Here is a 13,674-nt window from a genome sequence, read left to right on the forward strand (position 1 = left end):
AGCCTTTATCTTGTATTAAATGTTCCAAGTAGTGACTTGGGTATCTGTGTCAGAGGAGCAGTGTCCTAGATCCATTCTCTGGAGGACACTGGAGTCCATCTTAATTCAAGGACTCTTTTTCTTTGAGAATGCATTTGCCTTTTACAAACATCCTGATTCAGAGAATAAGACCAAGACAGTTTATGTGATTTAGATGTTAGAGTTAACTGTGATCATGTTGGGATTTTCTTTGTATGGGCTAAGGCAGTGCATATTCTGGCTTTCCTATAGGCAGCATATTCCATTTTGCATATTAGATTAATATTCTTTTGATTTTGAAGAATATCCTGAAAGATCAGGCAGTATTAATAATGATGACGAGTGGGGGGAGGGGAAAAGGTTGCACAACTCCCCTGCCACCCAGGCAGCTATGCAGCAGGGGGGGCCTGAACCTGGTTGCCAGGGCCACTTGCGGACCAGGCCTCAGAACAGATGAGTACCCCCAACTCTGTTAATGTGTGCTTTTGAGCCTTTATACTTTTCATGGAACACTGTTTCTAGTTGTCAGGTCATTCACTATTTTGGGCTATTCTGTTGCTTGGCTGTAGAAAACCAATTAACAGACAACAACTGTGACAAAAATCTATTATTTTTATTCTAATTCATCCTTAATTATCAGTGTCAGTCTTGAAATTACTCTCAAAATGCCAAATTTCAGGTCTCCAATGTTATAAAGGTGGTCAAGGAATATATGTAAAGTAACCCTTTTTTCCTTTAAAATCTTTTCTTCAGTTGTTTTCTAGCAATACAAGTGTGTAAATGCAGACTTGGGTGTTGGCCTCTGCACGTTATCAGAGCCCATTTAGTGTGCTCTCATGACACACTTTAGAGACCTTTTATGCTTAACACATGCTTGCATTCTGAAAGAATGTTTCCATACTTGGAAGCCACTTTTACCTCCTATTTCCCTTTGTGATGTAGGAGAGTGTCTGAGTGCTATCAAAAAGAAGGCGCTCAGAGACAACAGTAGCAGAAGCAGCCAAACACCAAATTCTGCCTTGGCGAATGACCCAAGAAGTATCCATTGGATAGAAAAACCCAAGACACGAAATTAGTTTCCTATTTTTGACTAATAACTTAGTTTAACACACCGTCGGTATTTATCATACTATTTTATGGGCCAAAGTCCAAGGGTTGAGAAGACCTCCCATTCCTTCTGAAGACTCCAAAGGGAAGAGCTACTTCCTGACTTTTCCAGGCTGGCAAGGGTTTCAACATTTGTGGGCTCACAGTGTCTTCCATCTTTAAAGCCAGGAGGGGACCCCACCCTCCCGGAGTCCCATTGTTCTGATCACAGCCACAAAAGCTGCTCTGCTTGAAAGACCTATCAGGTAATTCCAGATGCTCTCCCTGTCCCCAAGCTCTAAGTAAATTTGCAGTTTCCTGTTGCCATATGGAGCTACAGATCTTCAGACTTTAGGCTCTAGATGTTTCAGGGGTCTGGGGCATTTTTTTATACACCAGAATGTGGAAATAGCTAACACAAGCTTTCACTCAGAGAATGTATTTCCCAAATGTGCTCCTGATTTGAGATCAGGTCTTTAAGAAATCTTTACTTAAAAAGTACTTTTTAAGAAAAAAAAAAAAAACAAAACGAACAAAAAAACCCCAAAACCCATCAATTGTATTTGGGTCTTAATCTCTGGGAATGCTAATGCTGGGTCTCTTTTGTTTGCTTTGATAGTGATAACCTGCTAAGAAGAGCAGCTTGTCAAGAAGCTCAGGTAATGCCGCTTCCTGTGATAAAATTAAATCGCCCTTATCTCCATGGTGCAGGAGACACAGCCACTCCAGGGACTTACTTACATGGGGGTCTTACATCAGTGCAGTTTGACTATTTTCCCTCTACCTCCAGATGGGTCAGGCTGTCAGCCAACTCTGAGTAGAATGGGTGGAAGTTAGCCATCTGGTGAAGAACAGGTTCTGACGCCCACCCTGTTAGGCTTGTTTACTTCTGGATCACTCCCAAGAACACATAACTAGACTGGCTGAAAAGCTAGGAATTGGTGTGTTTGCAGTTATTCTTGAAGATCTGGCTAAACCCTGAATCATTTCTGATGGAATAGCCCCCAGGGATATTGGTTGAGAGCAGATGTTACCTCTGAAAGTCAGATCGCGTTAAAATGGTTGACTCCTACTTTTAAAGCCCATCTCCCTGACACTGCTGGTTCGTAGACTGCACTGCCATCCAGGTCCATGAGATGCTGCTTAAGTTTATCTGGCTGTTGTGATGATAGTTGAGTTGTAAATCCTTTCAGATGTAAGACCCTGGCTTTCTCTCTTCCCTATTTGTAATTTATACCCTGCAGATGGCTTTCTGTGACTCAGTGCCTTTCTGTTTTATGCCATTTAAGCTTAGGATGTCAGAAATGCCTGAAGAGATGTATGAAAGTTAAAATGGCAAAGAGGACGCATTTAGTAGAAGTGGGTGTCAAACCTCATGTTTGTTTCTGAATTATTTTCATAGATGATAATGACAGTAGATACTATTAATAAATCCTTCTTTGGTTCCAAATATACTTTAAAAATTTGATTTTATTTCTGCACAGAAATAAAATTGTAATCTAGTATAGCTTCAAGTTATTTTTTTAAAAAGTCATTTTAAAAATTAATTTTAAAAAGCTTTAAATTTTATTTTTAAGATCAGCATGATGGTTCACACCTATAATCCAGCTTCCAGGAAGCTGAGGCAGGAGGATTGCCATGTGTTTACCTCTTGGGTTACATAATGAGTTTTAGGCCAGCCAGAGATAAGCTTTTGGATTATTTTTGAGTCTCAGTATGATACTGTAGAACATGTATACAATGCTTAATTTTTAAATCAAGGTAATTATCAAATAAACCTTAATCTTGAGTTCCAGGTAGTTCTGCTGATACACCCTCCTCTTGCTTAAGGTGAAACCTCTTCATGTGTCCTTTCTGGATCCCAGCCCCTCTTACTTTCTCAGGAACAAGGTCTTGTTTGGTACTTTCTCCACACACTGACCTTACTGTTCTAGTCCTCCACTCCTCTGCACATGTGTAGCTCCTTCCTTGTGACTAAAGGTAGATTAATCCTCACGGCTTTCTCTACTTTTCCTGTGATCTTTTTATAGTCTAAATTATTGAGTGATTTAAAAAAATCATGTACACTCGACTTTAGTTTTTACAAACGTGTTAACCCATTATGGAACTGGAACTTTACAGGTCTGGTTAGGAGTTCCTGGAGCTAGGGAATGAGGGTAAGGAGGGGCAGTCTAGTGCTGTAGATCTGGAGTCTGGATACAGAGAATGGGCTGGGGTCCTAGTTAGGGTTTCTGTTTCTGTGAAAGACACCATCATGACCAACTCTTATAAAGGAAAACATTTAATTGGAGCTGACTTGTAAGTTCAGAGGTTTAGTCCATTATCATCATGGCTGGAAGCTTGGCATCATGCAGGCAGACATGGTGCTGAAGAGATACTGAGAGTTCTGCATCAAAATTGGCACACTGGGCCTGCCTTGAGCATCTGAAACCTCAAAGCCCACTTTCCAGTTACACACTTCCTGCAGCAAAGCCATACACCCAATAATGCCACTCCTTGTGACTCTGTGGGGGCCATTTTCCCTCAGACTACCACATTCCACTCCCTGGTCCCTGTGGGCTTGTAGCCATATCATAATGCAAAATGCAGTTAGTCTAACTTCAGTCTACATTTAGTCTTTGATGCTCAAGACAGTCTCTTAACCATAGCCTCCTATAAAATCAGAATAAAAAGAAGGCAGATCACACACTTCTAACATACAATGGCACAGGACATACATTTTAATTCCAAAATGGAGGAAAGGTGAACACAGTGAGAGAACACTGGACCAAAGCAAGACCAAAATCAGCAGGCCAGCTCCAAGCTCTACATCACCATGTCTGCTGTCAAATCTCTCTGCAGACCTCAAACTCCTTTCAGTTGTTTTGCCTGCAGCACAGTTCTTTCTCCCGGGCTGGCTCCACTCTCTGTGAGCCCCTTTCCTTGGCAGGTATCCCATGACTCTGGCGTCTCCAGCAGCTTGGGGTCTTCAAGGCAGTCCAAGCCTCAACTTTACAGCTTCATGCAATAGTCCTTCTAGGTCTCCATGAAGGGACATCTGCATATGCCTGGCTTCAGCAGCTTCCTTAGTTCTGGAGGGAGATCTATGATTCCTTTCTTGTGTCCTTGACTCTATAAGCTTTGGTACCACGTGGCGGAAGCTGTGAAGTTCTGCTGCTTGCATGAACCCCTTATTCAAACACATCTTCTCCAGCTTTCTGTTCTTGATAGTTTCCTTCACTGCCTAAGCTTGGCTGTCCTGGAACTTCCTTTATAGACCCAGGCTGCCTTGAATTCTGAAATCCACCTGCCTCTGCTTTTCCAGTGCTGGGATTACAAGTGTGTGACCCTAGCCCTAAATTTATTTAATTCCTTTTTACAAATTGAAAGCTTAGCTGGGTGGGGTCTTGCTCTGAGGTCACCACTCCCTTACTCCATTTAGCATCAGGCTTTTCTTTAATCTATTTATACTCCCGGGGGCTCCTTTTCTCCCTCAACTGTACAGTTTGTATTTTTCCTTGCTCAGTTTAAGTCTTTTCATTGTAGATCTGCATAAGACTGGCCACTATCAAGCCACTGAAGATAGTTAATGCTGGGTTGTTTGAAAATGTCCTTAATCAATTATTCCTTAAATTAGCCTTAGGCAGATTTTTTGGACAAGGGCAGAAAACAGCCACATTCTTCACCAAAATATCACAAGAACAGTCTCTAGGTCACACACTAATACTGTCCTTTGAAACTCTAGGTGGTCTCTCATAGTTCTCAATACCACTCTCTTCCATGGTCCTATGATCCTACTAGTATGGCTCATTAGTCCCTGCTTAAAGTATCTACTGGCTCTTCTAGTCAAAGTCCCAAAGTGCTCCATATTCTTCCAGGCAAAAGCAGTGTCGGGCAACTTCTATTTTAGAGTTTCTCTTGCTATGAAGAGACACTATGACCACTACAACTGTTCGAAAGAAAGGCCTTTAATCGGGGCCAGCTTACAGTCCAGAGGTTTACTCCATTGTCATAATGGCAGGAGGCATGGCAGCATGCATGTAGACATGGTACTGGAGAGATAGCTGAGTGGTCTACAACCAAATCAGCAAATAGCAGGAAGAGAGAGTGACACTGGGCCTGACTTGAGCATCTGAAACCTCAAAGCCCACCCCTCAGTGACACACGTCTTTCAACAAGGCCACACCTACTCCAACAAAGCCTACTTCCAATAATGACTCTTCCTATGAGTCTTTGGGGGCCATTTCCATTCAGACCTCCACAGCTGAGTTAGTTACTTCATTCCTGGTGAAATGCTAGAAGGGAATGGATCAGAACAGAGCAAGTTATGATATTTGGAGATTTAGCAGGGAAATGTCTAGATATAAGAGCAAAGAGAATAGAAGTGATAATGGATGGTGTGTGTGTGTGTGTGTGTGTGTGTGTGTGTGTGTGCGCGCGCGCTTGTCTGTGCAGGTGTGTGTGGAGGCCAGAGACTAGCATTGGCATATTATCCTCCCTAGCTTTCCCACATTAGTTTTTTTTTTGTTTTTTTTTTTTTTTTTTTTGGTTCTTTTTTTCGGAGCTGGGGACCGAACCCAGGGCCTTGCGCTTCCTAGGTAAGCGCTCTACCACTGAGCTATATCCCCAGCCCCCCCACATTAGTTTTTGAGACAGTGTCTCTTACTGAACTTGGAGCTTGCCATTTCATTTCAGCTAGACTGTCTGGTCAGGGAGCCCCCGGGCCACTGCTTTCACCTCCCAGCACTGGGGTATAGACATCCGCTGACACTCTCAGTTTCTTACTCGAATGTTGGGTATCTGAACTCAATTTCTTATGCTTGCACAACAAACACTTTACTTTTTATTTACCACTGAGCCATCTCCCCAGCACAGGGGGTTGTTCTTTTAGAAGTGAGATGTAGAAAGGATCTCCAGTGGACAATCAGAGAGGTGGCAGATTTTAGACTGAGTTGTTCAGTGCACCATCTTTCTATAGCTGTTTTCCCTCTAATGTTTGCTTTATACTTCTTTTCCAGAATTCTGCTGCCATAGCCCAGACTTGTTTTTCAACATCCAAGACCTGAAGCTTTTGGCCTTTTTACTGTTTTGCTGTCCTGATTCTCTTCATTGTCCCTCTTCCCCAGTTTATGTGTCTCAGTAGTAGCTCCCATTCTCTTGCTGTTTTGAATCCTCACATTGAATCCTTTGCTTCTTGATTCTATTCAGCCTTGGAGCCAATAGAGTAGAAAAGGTTTGAGCAATGGATTTCTTCTGTGTATATAGATGGTGAAAATTAACTGGTAACAAAGATTCCTGAGGAATAATTTAGTAATGGACTGAGGGAGAAAGGATTGTAGCATGAAAACTGAAGGCACATGTATGAAGTCCCTTCTCACAGGCTGTGGCCTTGCAGGGTGTATGCTTATAGTAAGTCAGGAAAGGACACTAACTACCACTGGTAAGTTAAGCAGGGTTTTTATCCTACTGTAAGGCTGGACCTATTGTCATTGAAGAACAGCATATTTCTGTTATGGAGATCATGAATGAGCTTTTGCTCTTTGACTGGAAGTAAATTCTTTGGGGATAAAAAAACATATGTGATCAATAGCTGAATAAAATATTTAATTGGAAACTTCTCTTCTTTCTTTTCAGGTGTTTGGCAACCAGCTCATTCCTCCCAATGCACAAGTGAAGAAAGCCACCGTCTTTCTCAATCCTGCAGCTTGCAAAGGGTATTTCAGTTTGTGACTTAACTGTATTCAGTTTTCCTAAAGGCAAAGGACAACATTACTACTAAGGCATGTAGACTGTGTAGGACTAGAATCACTGGGACCCATTACTCTGCAGCCACAGGAGTTATTCTCAAAATGGAAGTAATGGTTATGCGACAAGTAGATGTTCAGCAAACACGAGGATTTCTATGCGCTTGAGAGGGCACCTCTGGGAATGATTGTTTTCCTGCTTTGCATAGCTATGTTAGGCTGTCACCACAGACAAAGTTGTATGAGAGGCCTCCAGAGCACTGTGGGCTCCAGATGACACTGGATTCTTTCCCAAGTAGGAAACCTTCAGCTGGTCTTGGAGGACAAGGTTTACTCTTCTCAAACAAGGATGTGGCCCATAGGGCAGAAACTTAGGATAGGAATGATTGTTCCGCAGTAAGCTCTGCATGGAAGGACTGCGGGGAATAAGGTGGGAAGGAAGGGCAGTGGGCTTTTGCAAGAAGTGGTGTGTTTGTTGCTTAGTTGGTTGTACCCATTGTATCACCCTGAAATGGAGGGTACTGTGAAAACAAGGAATGGGTGTAGAGGAACTAAAAATTGCCCTACCTGGGGGAAAAAGCCACAAGCAGAAAAAAAGTTTAAGTGTTAGTTCAAAATTTACCTTTAAAACATAGAATGAAGAAATTGAAGAGGGGAAAAGTACCTATTAGTGTTTCCAGTATCCAGATCAATTGTGCTTTGAGTAATTTGTGAATTTATACTAGGCTGGACACTATAAGATTGAAGTCACATGACATCAATAGTGAGTAGTTGAAGCTGGACTTTTAAGTCTTCAGGCTCTGCTGTCTGGAGCAAAAAGAAGCAGGGCCTCCCAAAGTCAGTCCTGTAGGATCTTTTGGGGAAGCTTGAGCTTCATGTAAGAGGTGTATTGACCTCCTCCATAAGTTGTATCTACAGATTATGCAGATTAACCTTGCTTAATAGAATATTGCCAGACTTGGTTAAGGCCACTTCTCCATAAATACACCAATTTTTATCTCAGTAATAAATGATACAAGTTCTTAAACAGCACCAGAACACCCAGTAAAGTCACTGTGGCCTGGTGAGGGCAGCAGAGAGCTCAGAGTGTCTCTCTCTCTCTCTCTCTCTCTCTCTCTCTCTCTCTCTCTCTCTCTCGTGTGTGTGTGTGTGTGTGTGTGTGTGTGTATTTGCTTCTAGAATATTCTGAGTTACTTAGCCTCCTAAATCTTCAGTTTACTTAGCTATAAAACTAAATAACATAATAGACACAAAATCAAAACACATACATTAAGAACTACCATGTAGAATATGATGTATTTGTGTTAGTGCTGTAGTGCTTATGAGTGTTAATTGTTAATAGAGGCCTGCTGCTGCTGCTGCTGATGATGATGATGATGATGATGATTGTGTCTAGCTGGGTTCATACTATTCTCCACTTTGTACTCTCATTTCCTCCAAGAATTCTTGCAAGCCACCTTTCACCCTTCTTTAAAGATAGCTGTTTGATGTGCTTGTCCTTTAGAAATCTTTAATTTCTGGTGAAAACGTTTTGGCAGTTTCCTTAAGATAGAATCAACTATTATAAGTTCTGACTTCCAATAAGTGGGTTTTGAGTTTTGTTCTTGTTTGTTTTTTGCTGCTGTTTTGCTTTTTTCCAAGCCCATATTGTTTTAACATTCATGACTTAATTTTTTAGAGATTTAGGTCCTTCTTATGTTTTATACGTAACTGCATGTGCTAGAAGGTTTTTATTCCTTTTTCTACCAGTGTGTGTATGGGGAAGTATGTATATTGGTGCATATAGAGGCCTGAGGCTGGTCTTCAATTGCTTTTCCACTTTACTCACTGAGGCAAAGTCTCACAGTCCAATTTAGAGCTCGCCATATCCTGGCTGCTATCCCTAATCCGCTGGCTGTGGAGTTCCTTGTCCTTGTCTTTGGAGGCCCAGATGACCATCACATCCACAAGGTGCTTCTGTGGGTTTGGGGATCTGAACTCTAGGTCTTCACACCTGAGCTTGTTCAGCCAGCCTTAACTGTCACCGAGACAGCCCCGCTTACAGTGTTAAATTAAGGTAGGCTCTTGTTTGCGAGTGCAGTGCCTTATGTAAAGGCAGGCAGCATGCAGCCACAGACAGCCTCCTACAGCAAGGTAGAGCCCTGCATGCATCTGGGACACAGAGCTCTAAAACTCCCCACACCTTTTGCTTTAAAGCCTTTACTATTTCATGGCCCCATTTTTGTCATTGTGACAATGTACTAACATATAATGTATAATTTATTGGACAGCTATCTCATTATGTAGGACTGGTTTAAAACTTCAAGAACTTTAAGAAACAAGGTAACTATGTGTTTACTGTTAATAAATAATACATTAAAGAAGTAATTATCTTGTGTGGTGCCTGAGTCTGGAAATTGCCGTAAGTACATAAAGTTTTTATTCAGGCCTGGTGCTATTGCACCCTTAATTATGTAATAAATAATGTATTTCTCATTGGCAACACTTGTTTTTCAGTCTGAAGAAAAGTTCTTCTGCTTTTGTTTTAGAGATTTCCTGAAGCAGTGACATCATACAAAGATGTGAATGAACAACTAGTGCTAATTGTTTTCCTTAAGTTACAGGAGGTGCTCTCTTATGTTGGATAGGACAGAGTCAGGCTTCATCAGAGGCTTGCTTTTAGGAACTAGTTCTGCTCCCAGCTGCTCTGTTCTTATCCTTCCAGCAGTAAAAGCATCCCTTCAGTGCCCCGGCCTTCCTTATTGCTCTGGGTTAGGTGCAGACATGGTGAGGGGAAGAGGGACTTCATTTCCATGTCACTTTCATGTTCATTCTGATGGGAGCTAGCATCTCCACAGTGACTATCCCTGATGGGTCTGGGAACTGGCATCTCCACAGTGTCTACTCTAGTTCACAATAAGGAGTGCTGTATTGCCATTTTGTGTTTTTCAGTAAAGGTGGTGGATTCCTTCTATGCTCACCTCTTAAGTATTCCTCATAAGCTGCTTTTGAGTTTCTCATATAAATATCCATAAAAGGGGGGCTGGAGAGGTGGCTCAGTGGTCAAGAGCACTGGCTGCTCTTCCAGAGGTCCTGAGTTCAATTCCCAGCAACACATGGTGGCTCACAACCATCTGTAATGGGATCTGATGCCCTCTTCTGGCACACAGGTGTACATACAGATAGAGCACTCATACATTAAATCTTTAAAAGTATATATACTTAAGAAAGGTAAAGCGTGCAGTGTTGTTTTTTTAAGGAAATTGAATTTTAGTAAGACAGCTAAGTGAAAATGTGTGGGATGATGTCATATAGGTGAGGCAGGTACAAGACAGAATGAGGCCTGTCATTGGATGAGAAGGAAGGGGTTGGGGTGTGAGGGAAGAGGAAGAGACTGGAACAGAAAGGAGGGGAAACTGGAGGAGACTGGAGTAGAAGCCACGGAGAGAACATGGAGGCTGATGTTAAGATGTGTATTTACAGGTTGTTATGAATGTTCTTAAGGGATGGATGTGGACCGGGCTTTGCATGTCTAGGTGGGCAATTATATCTTATCAATTGGATCAAAGGTTATTGGGTTATGCGTTCTTTCTTGTGGCGATTTGACTTTGGGAGAGTGTGTGGTGGCAGAGACACTGGGCCGCCACAGAGTTGGGATGTGTGTTTCCGGCAAGATATCTACTAGATATCTTGAGGCACCGTGGTGCTGGATAAAGTGAGGGTAAAAGACAGCTCTTTCTATAATTTTACCACAACAAAAAGGTACATGGGAGTTAGATGTTTTGATACTACTATTGTTTTGTGTGTGTGAGATTTATTTGATTTCAACTCTGCCACTCTTTGCCACTTCTGCCTTTGATTCCTGGACTGTTTGTGAGTCTTGACTTGACTCGGACTGGAGTGCAATAATGGAGTAATGTTCAGGAGAAGTGCACACACCCGTCCCCAGGGGTCATAACCATCTTATTTGCCTTTCCTCAGAATTTACCTCTATGATTAGAGATTTATTCCCTCATTCATTTGTATACTAATCCATCATTTACTTAGTAAGTACCTTTAAAATATCCCATCTGTAATCCTAGAAGTTGGTGGATTCAAGAATTAATAAGGGCTGATATCTAGTTTTGTAAGTTTCTTGAGTAGTCCTAAAGACAGTTTTGAAAGCTGTCTTCATCATGTGATGAAAACATTGCTGATGACAGATGAGTATCAAGTGCTAGTGGAACAAAGATGGGCTTCTATGCTTGGGAGATGTAGACTGGCTTCTCATTAACTATCCTAATAGACACCTTTTGCTTTTCTTTTCCTAGTAAAAATTCAGCTCTCATAGAAATACTTTTGATCTGTCTCTACAAGTTTAAAGATTTGGAATGACCCCTAGTGTTTAAACTTTAAAAGAGAGGTGGGGGGGGGGGGAGGGGAGAGGCGTCTTTTTCCAGAAGAGCATGCTTATTAGTAAAGGATTAAATAAATCTGTTTTATTCCCCATGGGCCATATGAATAATGTTACAGTAAATACCTCTACTCCTTTCAGGAGAATATAAGTAACTTCCAGTAGCAGACAAGTGTGGTGAGAGTGAGTTGGTCAGACAAGTCCTGTGTGATGTCCTGGTTTATCTGTGCTGTTGCTGTATCTGGCATTGGGAATTCTGTGTGGATCAAGCTTTGTTGTTTTGAATGGGGCTATATCTATTTCTCATTGTTGCTCTAGAGAGTGTAGCTTCCCAAATGTATACAAGCTGATTGTGTGAGGCAAGGGACACTATGGTTACTATGGTTACTCACTGTTGAACTTCCTATTGAACAAATAAAGTGTGTGTTCTCTAGGGCACATGATTACACTTTTTATTCTCAGCTTGAAAATGTATCTTAAAATATACTGTGCTTTTTTTCCCCTTTTGTCTACAGCAAAGCCAGAACTCTATTTGAAAAAAATGCTGCCCCAATTTTACACCTGTCTGGCATGGATGTGACTGTCGTCAAGGTAAGACTTCCTCTAAAGTCTTTATATACACAGATCACCATTTCTAATGTATTCATGTATTCTCTGCTCTGGCCTTCTAAGCAGAACCCAGCTTTCACTGAAGATAAGAAGAAAATCAATGTTGTGTCTTGTTCTATAAATTACTGGAAACAGTTTTGTGTTCCCCTGCTGTGGTCAGCTTTTCATTTCAGCACAGGCTCGGGTGGGTGTGTGGAGGTCCTGATACTTTGTAGCAGGCGGGACTGTATCTCTCAGTTGTCAGAGTCCATTCCCCAAATACAGGGCTTTCTACTTTGAGTGGTTTAATTTCTTGGTAGTTCTACTAGCAGGTAATTATTTTCTTTCTGGTAAAAAATTATTCGTGATAAAGAATTTTTTAAAGTAAAATCATTAGAATGTTTGAGATTTTAGGTAAGAAGGAAAGGGACACAATAAGTTAGAAGGAATTGTAAATTTTAGACATCTCAGCTCTCCATTTTGAAGAACTTTAAGCAGCATGTGTGTGAGTGTATGTGGTGTGCATTTAGTCAAAACCAGCCTTCTGCTATATTTACTTTTAATTAATTAAAGAAAACTGTGTATGAGTGTTTTGTGTGTGTGTGTGTGTGTGTGTGTGTGTGTGTGTGTGTGTGCACTGTATGTATGCCTAGTGTTCACAGAAGCCAGAAGAGAATTATCAGGCCCCCTGGAAGTAGAGCCATAGTTAATTGTGAGCCACCATGTGTGTGCTAGGACTCAAAACAAGATCCACCGGAAGAGCAGCAAGTACACTTAACTGTCGAGCCATCTCCCCAGCCCGGCCCCCTCCAGTGTTTTAAAACTGTGTTTGTTTGTTTAATTGTTTCTTTGTTTTTTGAAATTATGGTGTGATTGCACTATTCCCTTTCCATTTCCTCCCTGCAGTCACAGCCACATACCCTTCCTTGCTAAAATGGTGTTTCTAATAATATTTTATGGATTCTTTGAGACTTTCATACAATATATTTTGGTAATTTTCATTCCCTATTCCTCCCACTAACTCATCCCAGATCTACCTCCCCATCTGCATCCCCTAATTCCCTAACCCCTCCTAACTTCATGTCCTTTAAAAAAAATTCATTGACTCAATTTTGTGCTCCCATCTACTAGAGTGTAGCAGACCTGCCAAGGACCAGCTCTTAAAGAAAACTATCTTCTCCTTCTCTAGAAGCCATGAATTGTCACTAGTCCTTAATTAGTGTTGGCAGCTCCTATGCCCATTCTACCACTCTAGAATGTTGGCCGGACTGATGTTAATCTATTTCTAAATTACACTTTGAGTATGCTGTAGAGATTAGGAGGTCATGCAGTAAAGTTTCCATGCAACTTTGGACTCCCTTTTTTAACATGTCAGACTTGCTCTTGTGGTTATTTGCCTCTAGGGTTAGGAGAAAGGGGAAGGAAACATTTACATGAGCATCTACAGTGTGCCACAGTCTAGGCATGAGAGACCGTACGGTGGTCCCTTAGAGCTGCAATCATTAGTTCCTTATTATTTGATGAAACTCTTGGATAAAACTCTGGGCCTGGAGACTGGCTGAAGAGAGACAGTGCATAGTAGACTTCAATAGTACCAGGAGTATTTAGTTCTGTTTCTCTTTGGCAAGATAAATTCTTCAAGGAATTGTTTCTCTTCTTTGGTTTTCACATCAGCTGGCATTGAGTTGTTTATAATGTCCTCGTGTTCACTCTTAACTGTGTGTAGCTTTTGTAATGTCCCATCACCTCAGCTGGGCCTGCTCTTGTGCATCCTTATCCTCACATCTCCCCCACCCCCCCACCCCCACAGTAGTCATCAACTTAGTTCCTGCTGAGGACCCAGTTTGCCTATTGATCTTTTCACTGGCAAGGTTGTCTCATTTCTTG

At 41.6% G+C, this 13,674-nt stretch overlaps 1 protein-coding gene across 4 annotated transcripts in view; it reads left to right on the forward strand.

The window, feature by feature from the left end:
• Agk (acylglycerol kinase) overlaps nt 1-13,674 on the forward strand; it is a 79,032-nt gene that overhangs the window by 21,720 nt on the left and 43,638 nt on the right. For 2 of the 4 annotated variants that reach the window (NM_001127497.1, XM_087659013.1), the window contains exons 3-5: nt 1,724-1,763; nt 6,718-6,797; nt 11,715-11,790. In NM_001127497.1, coding sequence (NP_001120969.1) covers nt 1,724-1,763; nt 6,718-6,797; nt 11,715-11,790 — 196 coding nt within the window. The remainder of the gene's footprint in view (nt 1-1,723; nt 1,764-6,717; nt 6,798-11,714; nt 11,791-13,674) is intronic. The other 2 variants (XM_087659014.1, XM_087659015.1) reach the window with 1 other exon arrangement.

Source organism: Rattus norvegicus, chromosome 4, assembly GCF_021556685.1.
Source record: "Rattus norvegicus strain SHRSP/BbbUtx chromosome 4, alternate assembly SHRSP_T2T, whole genome shotgun sequence".
NCBI classification, from domain to species: domain Eukaryota; kingdom Metazoa; phylum Chordata; class Mammalia; order Rodentia; family Muridae; genus Rattus; species Rattus norvegicus.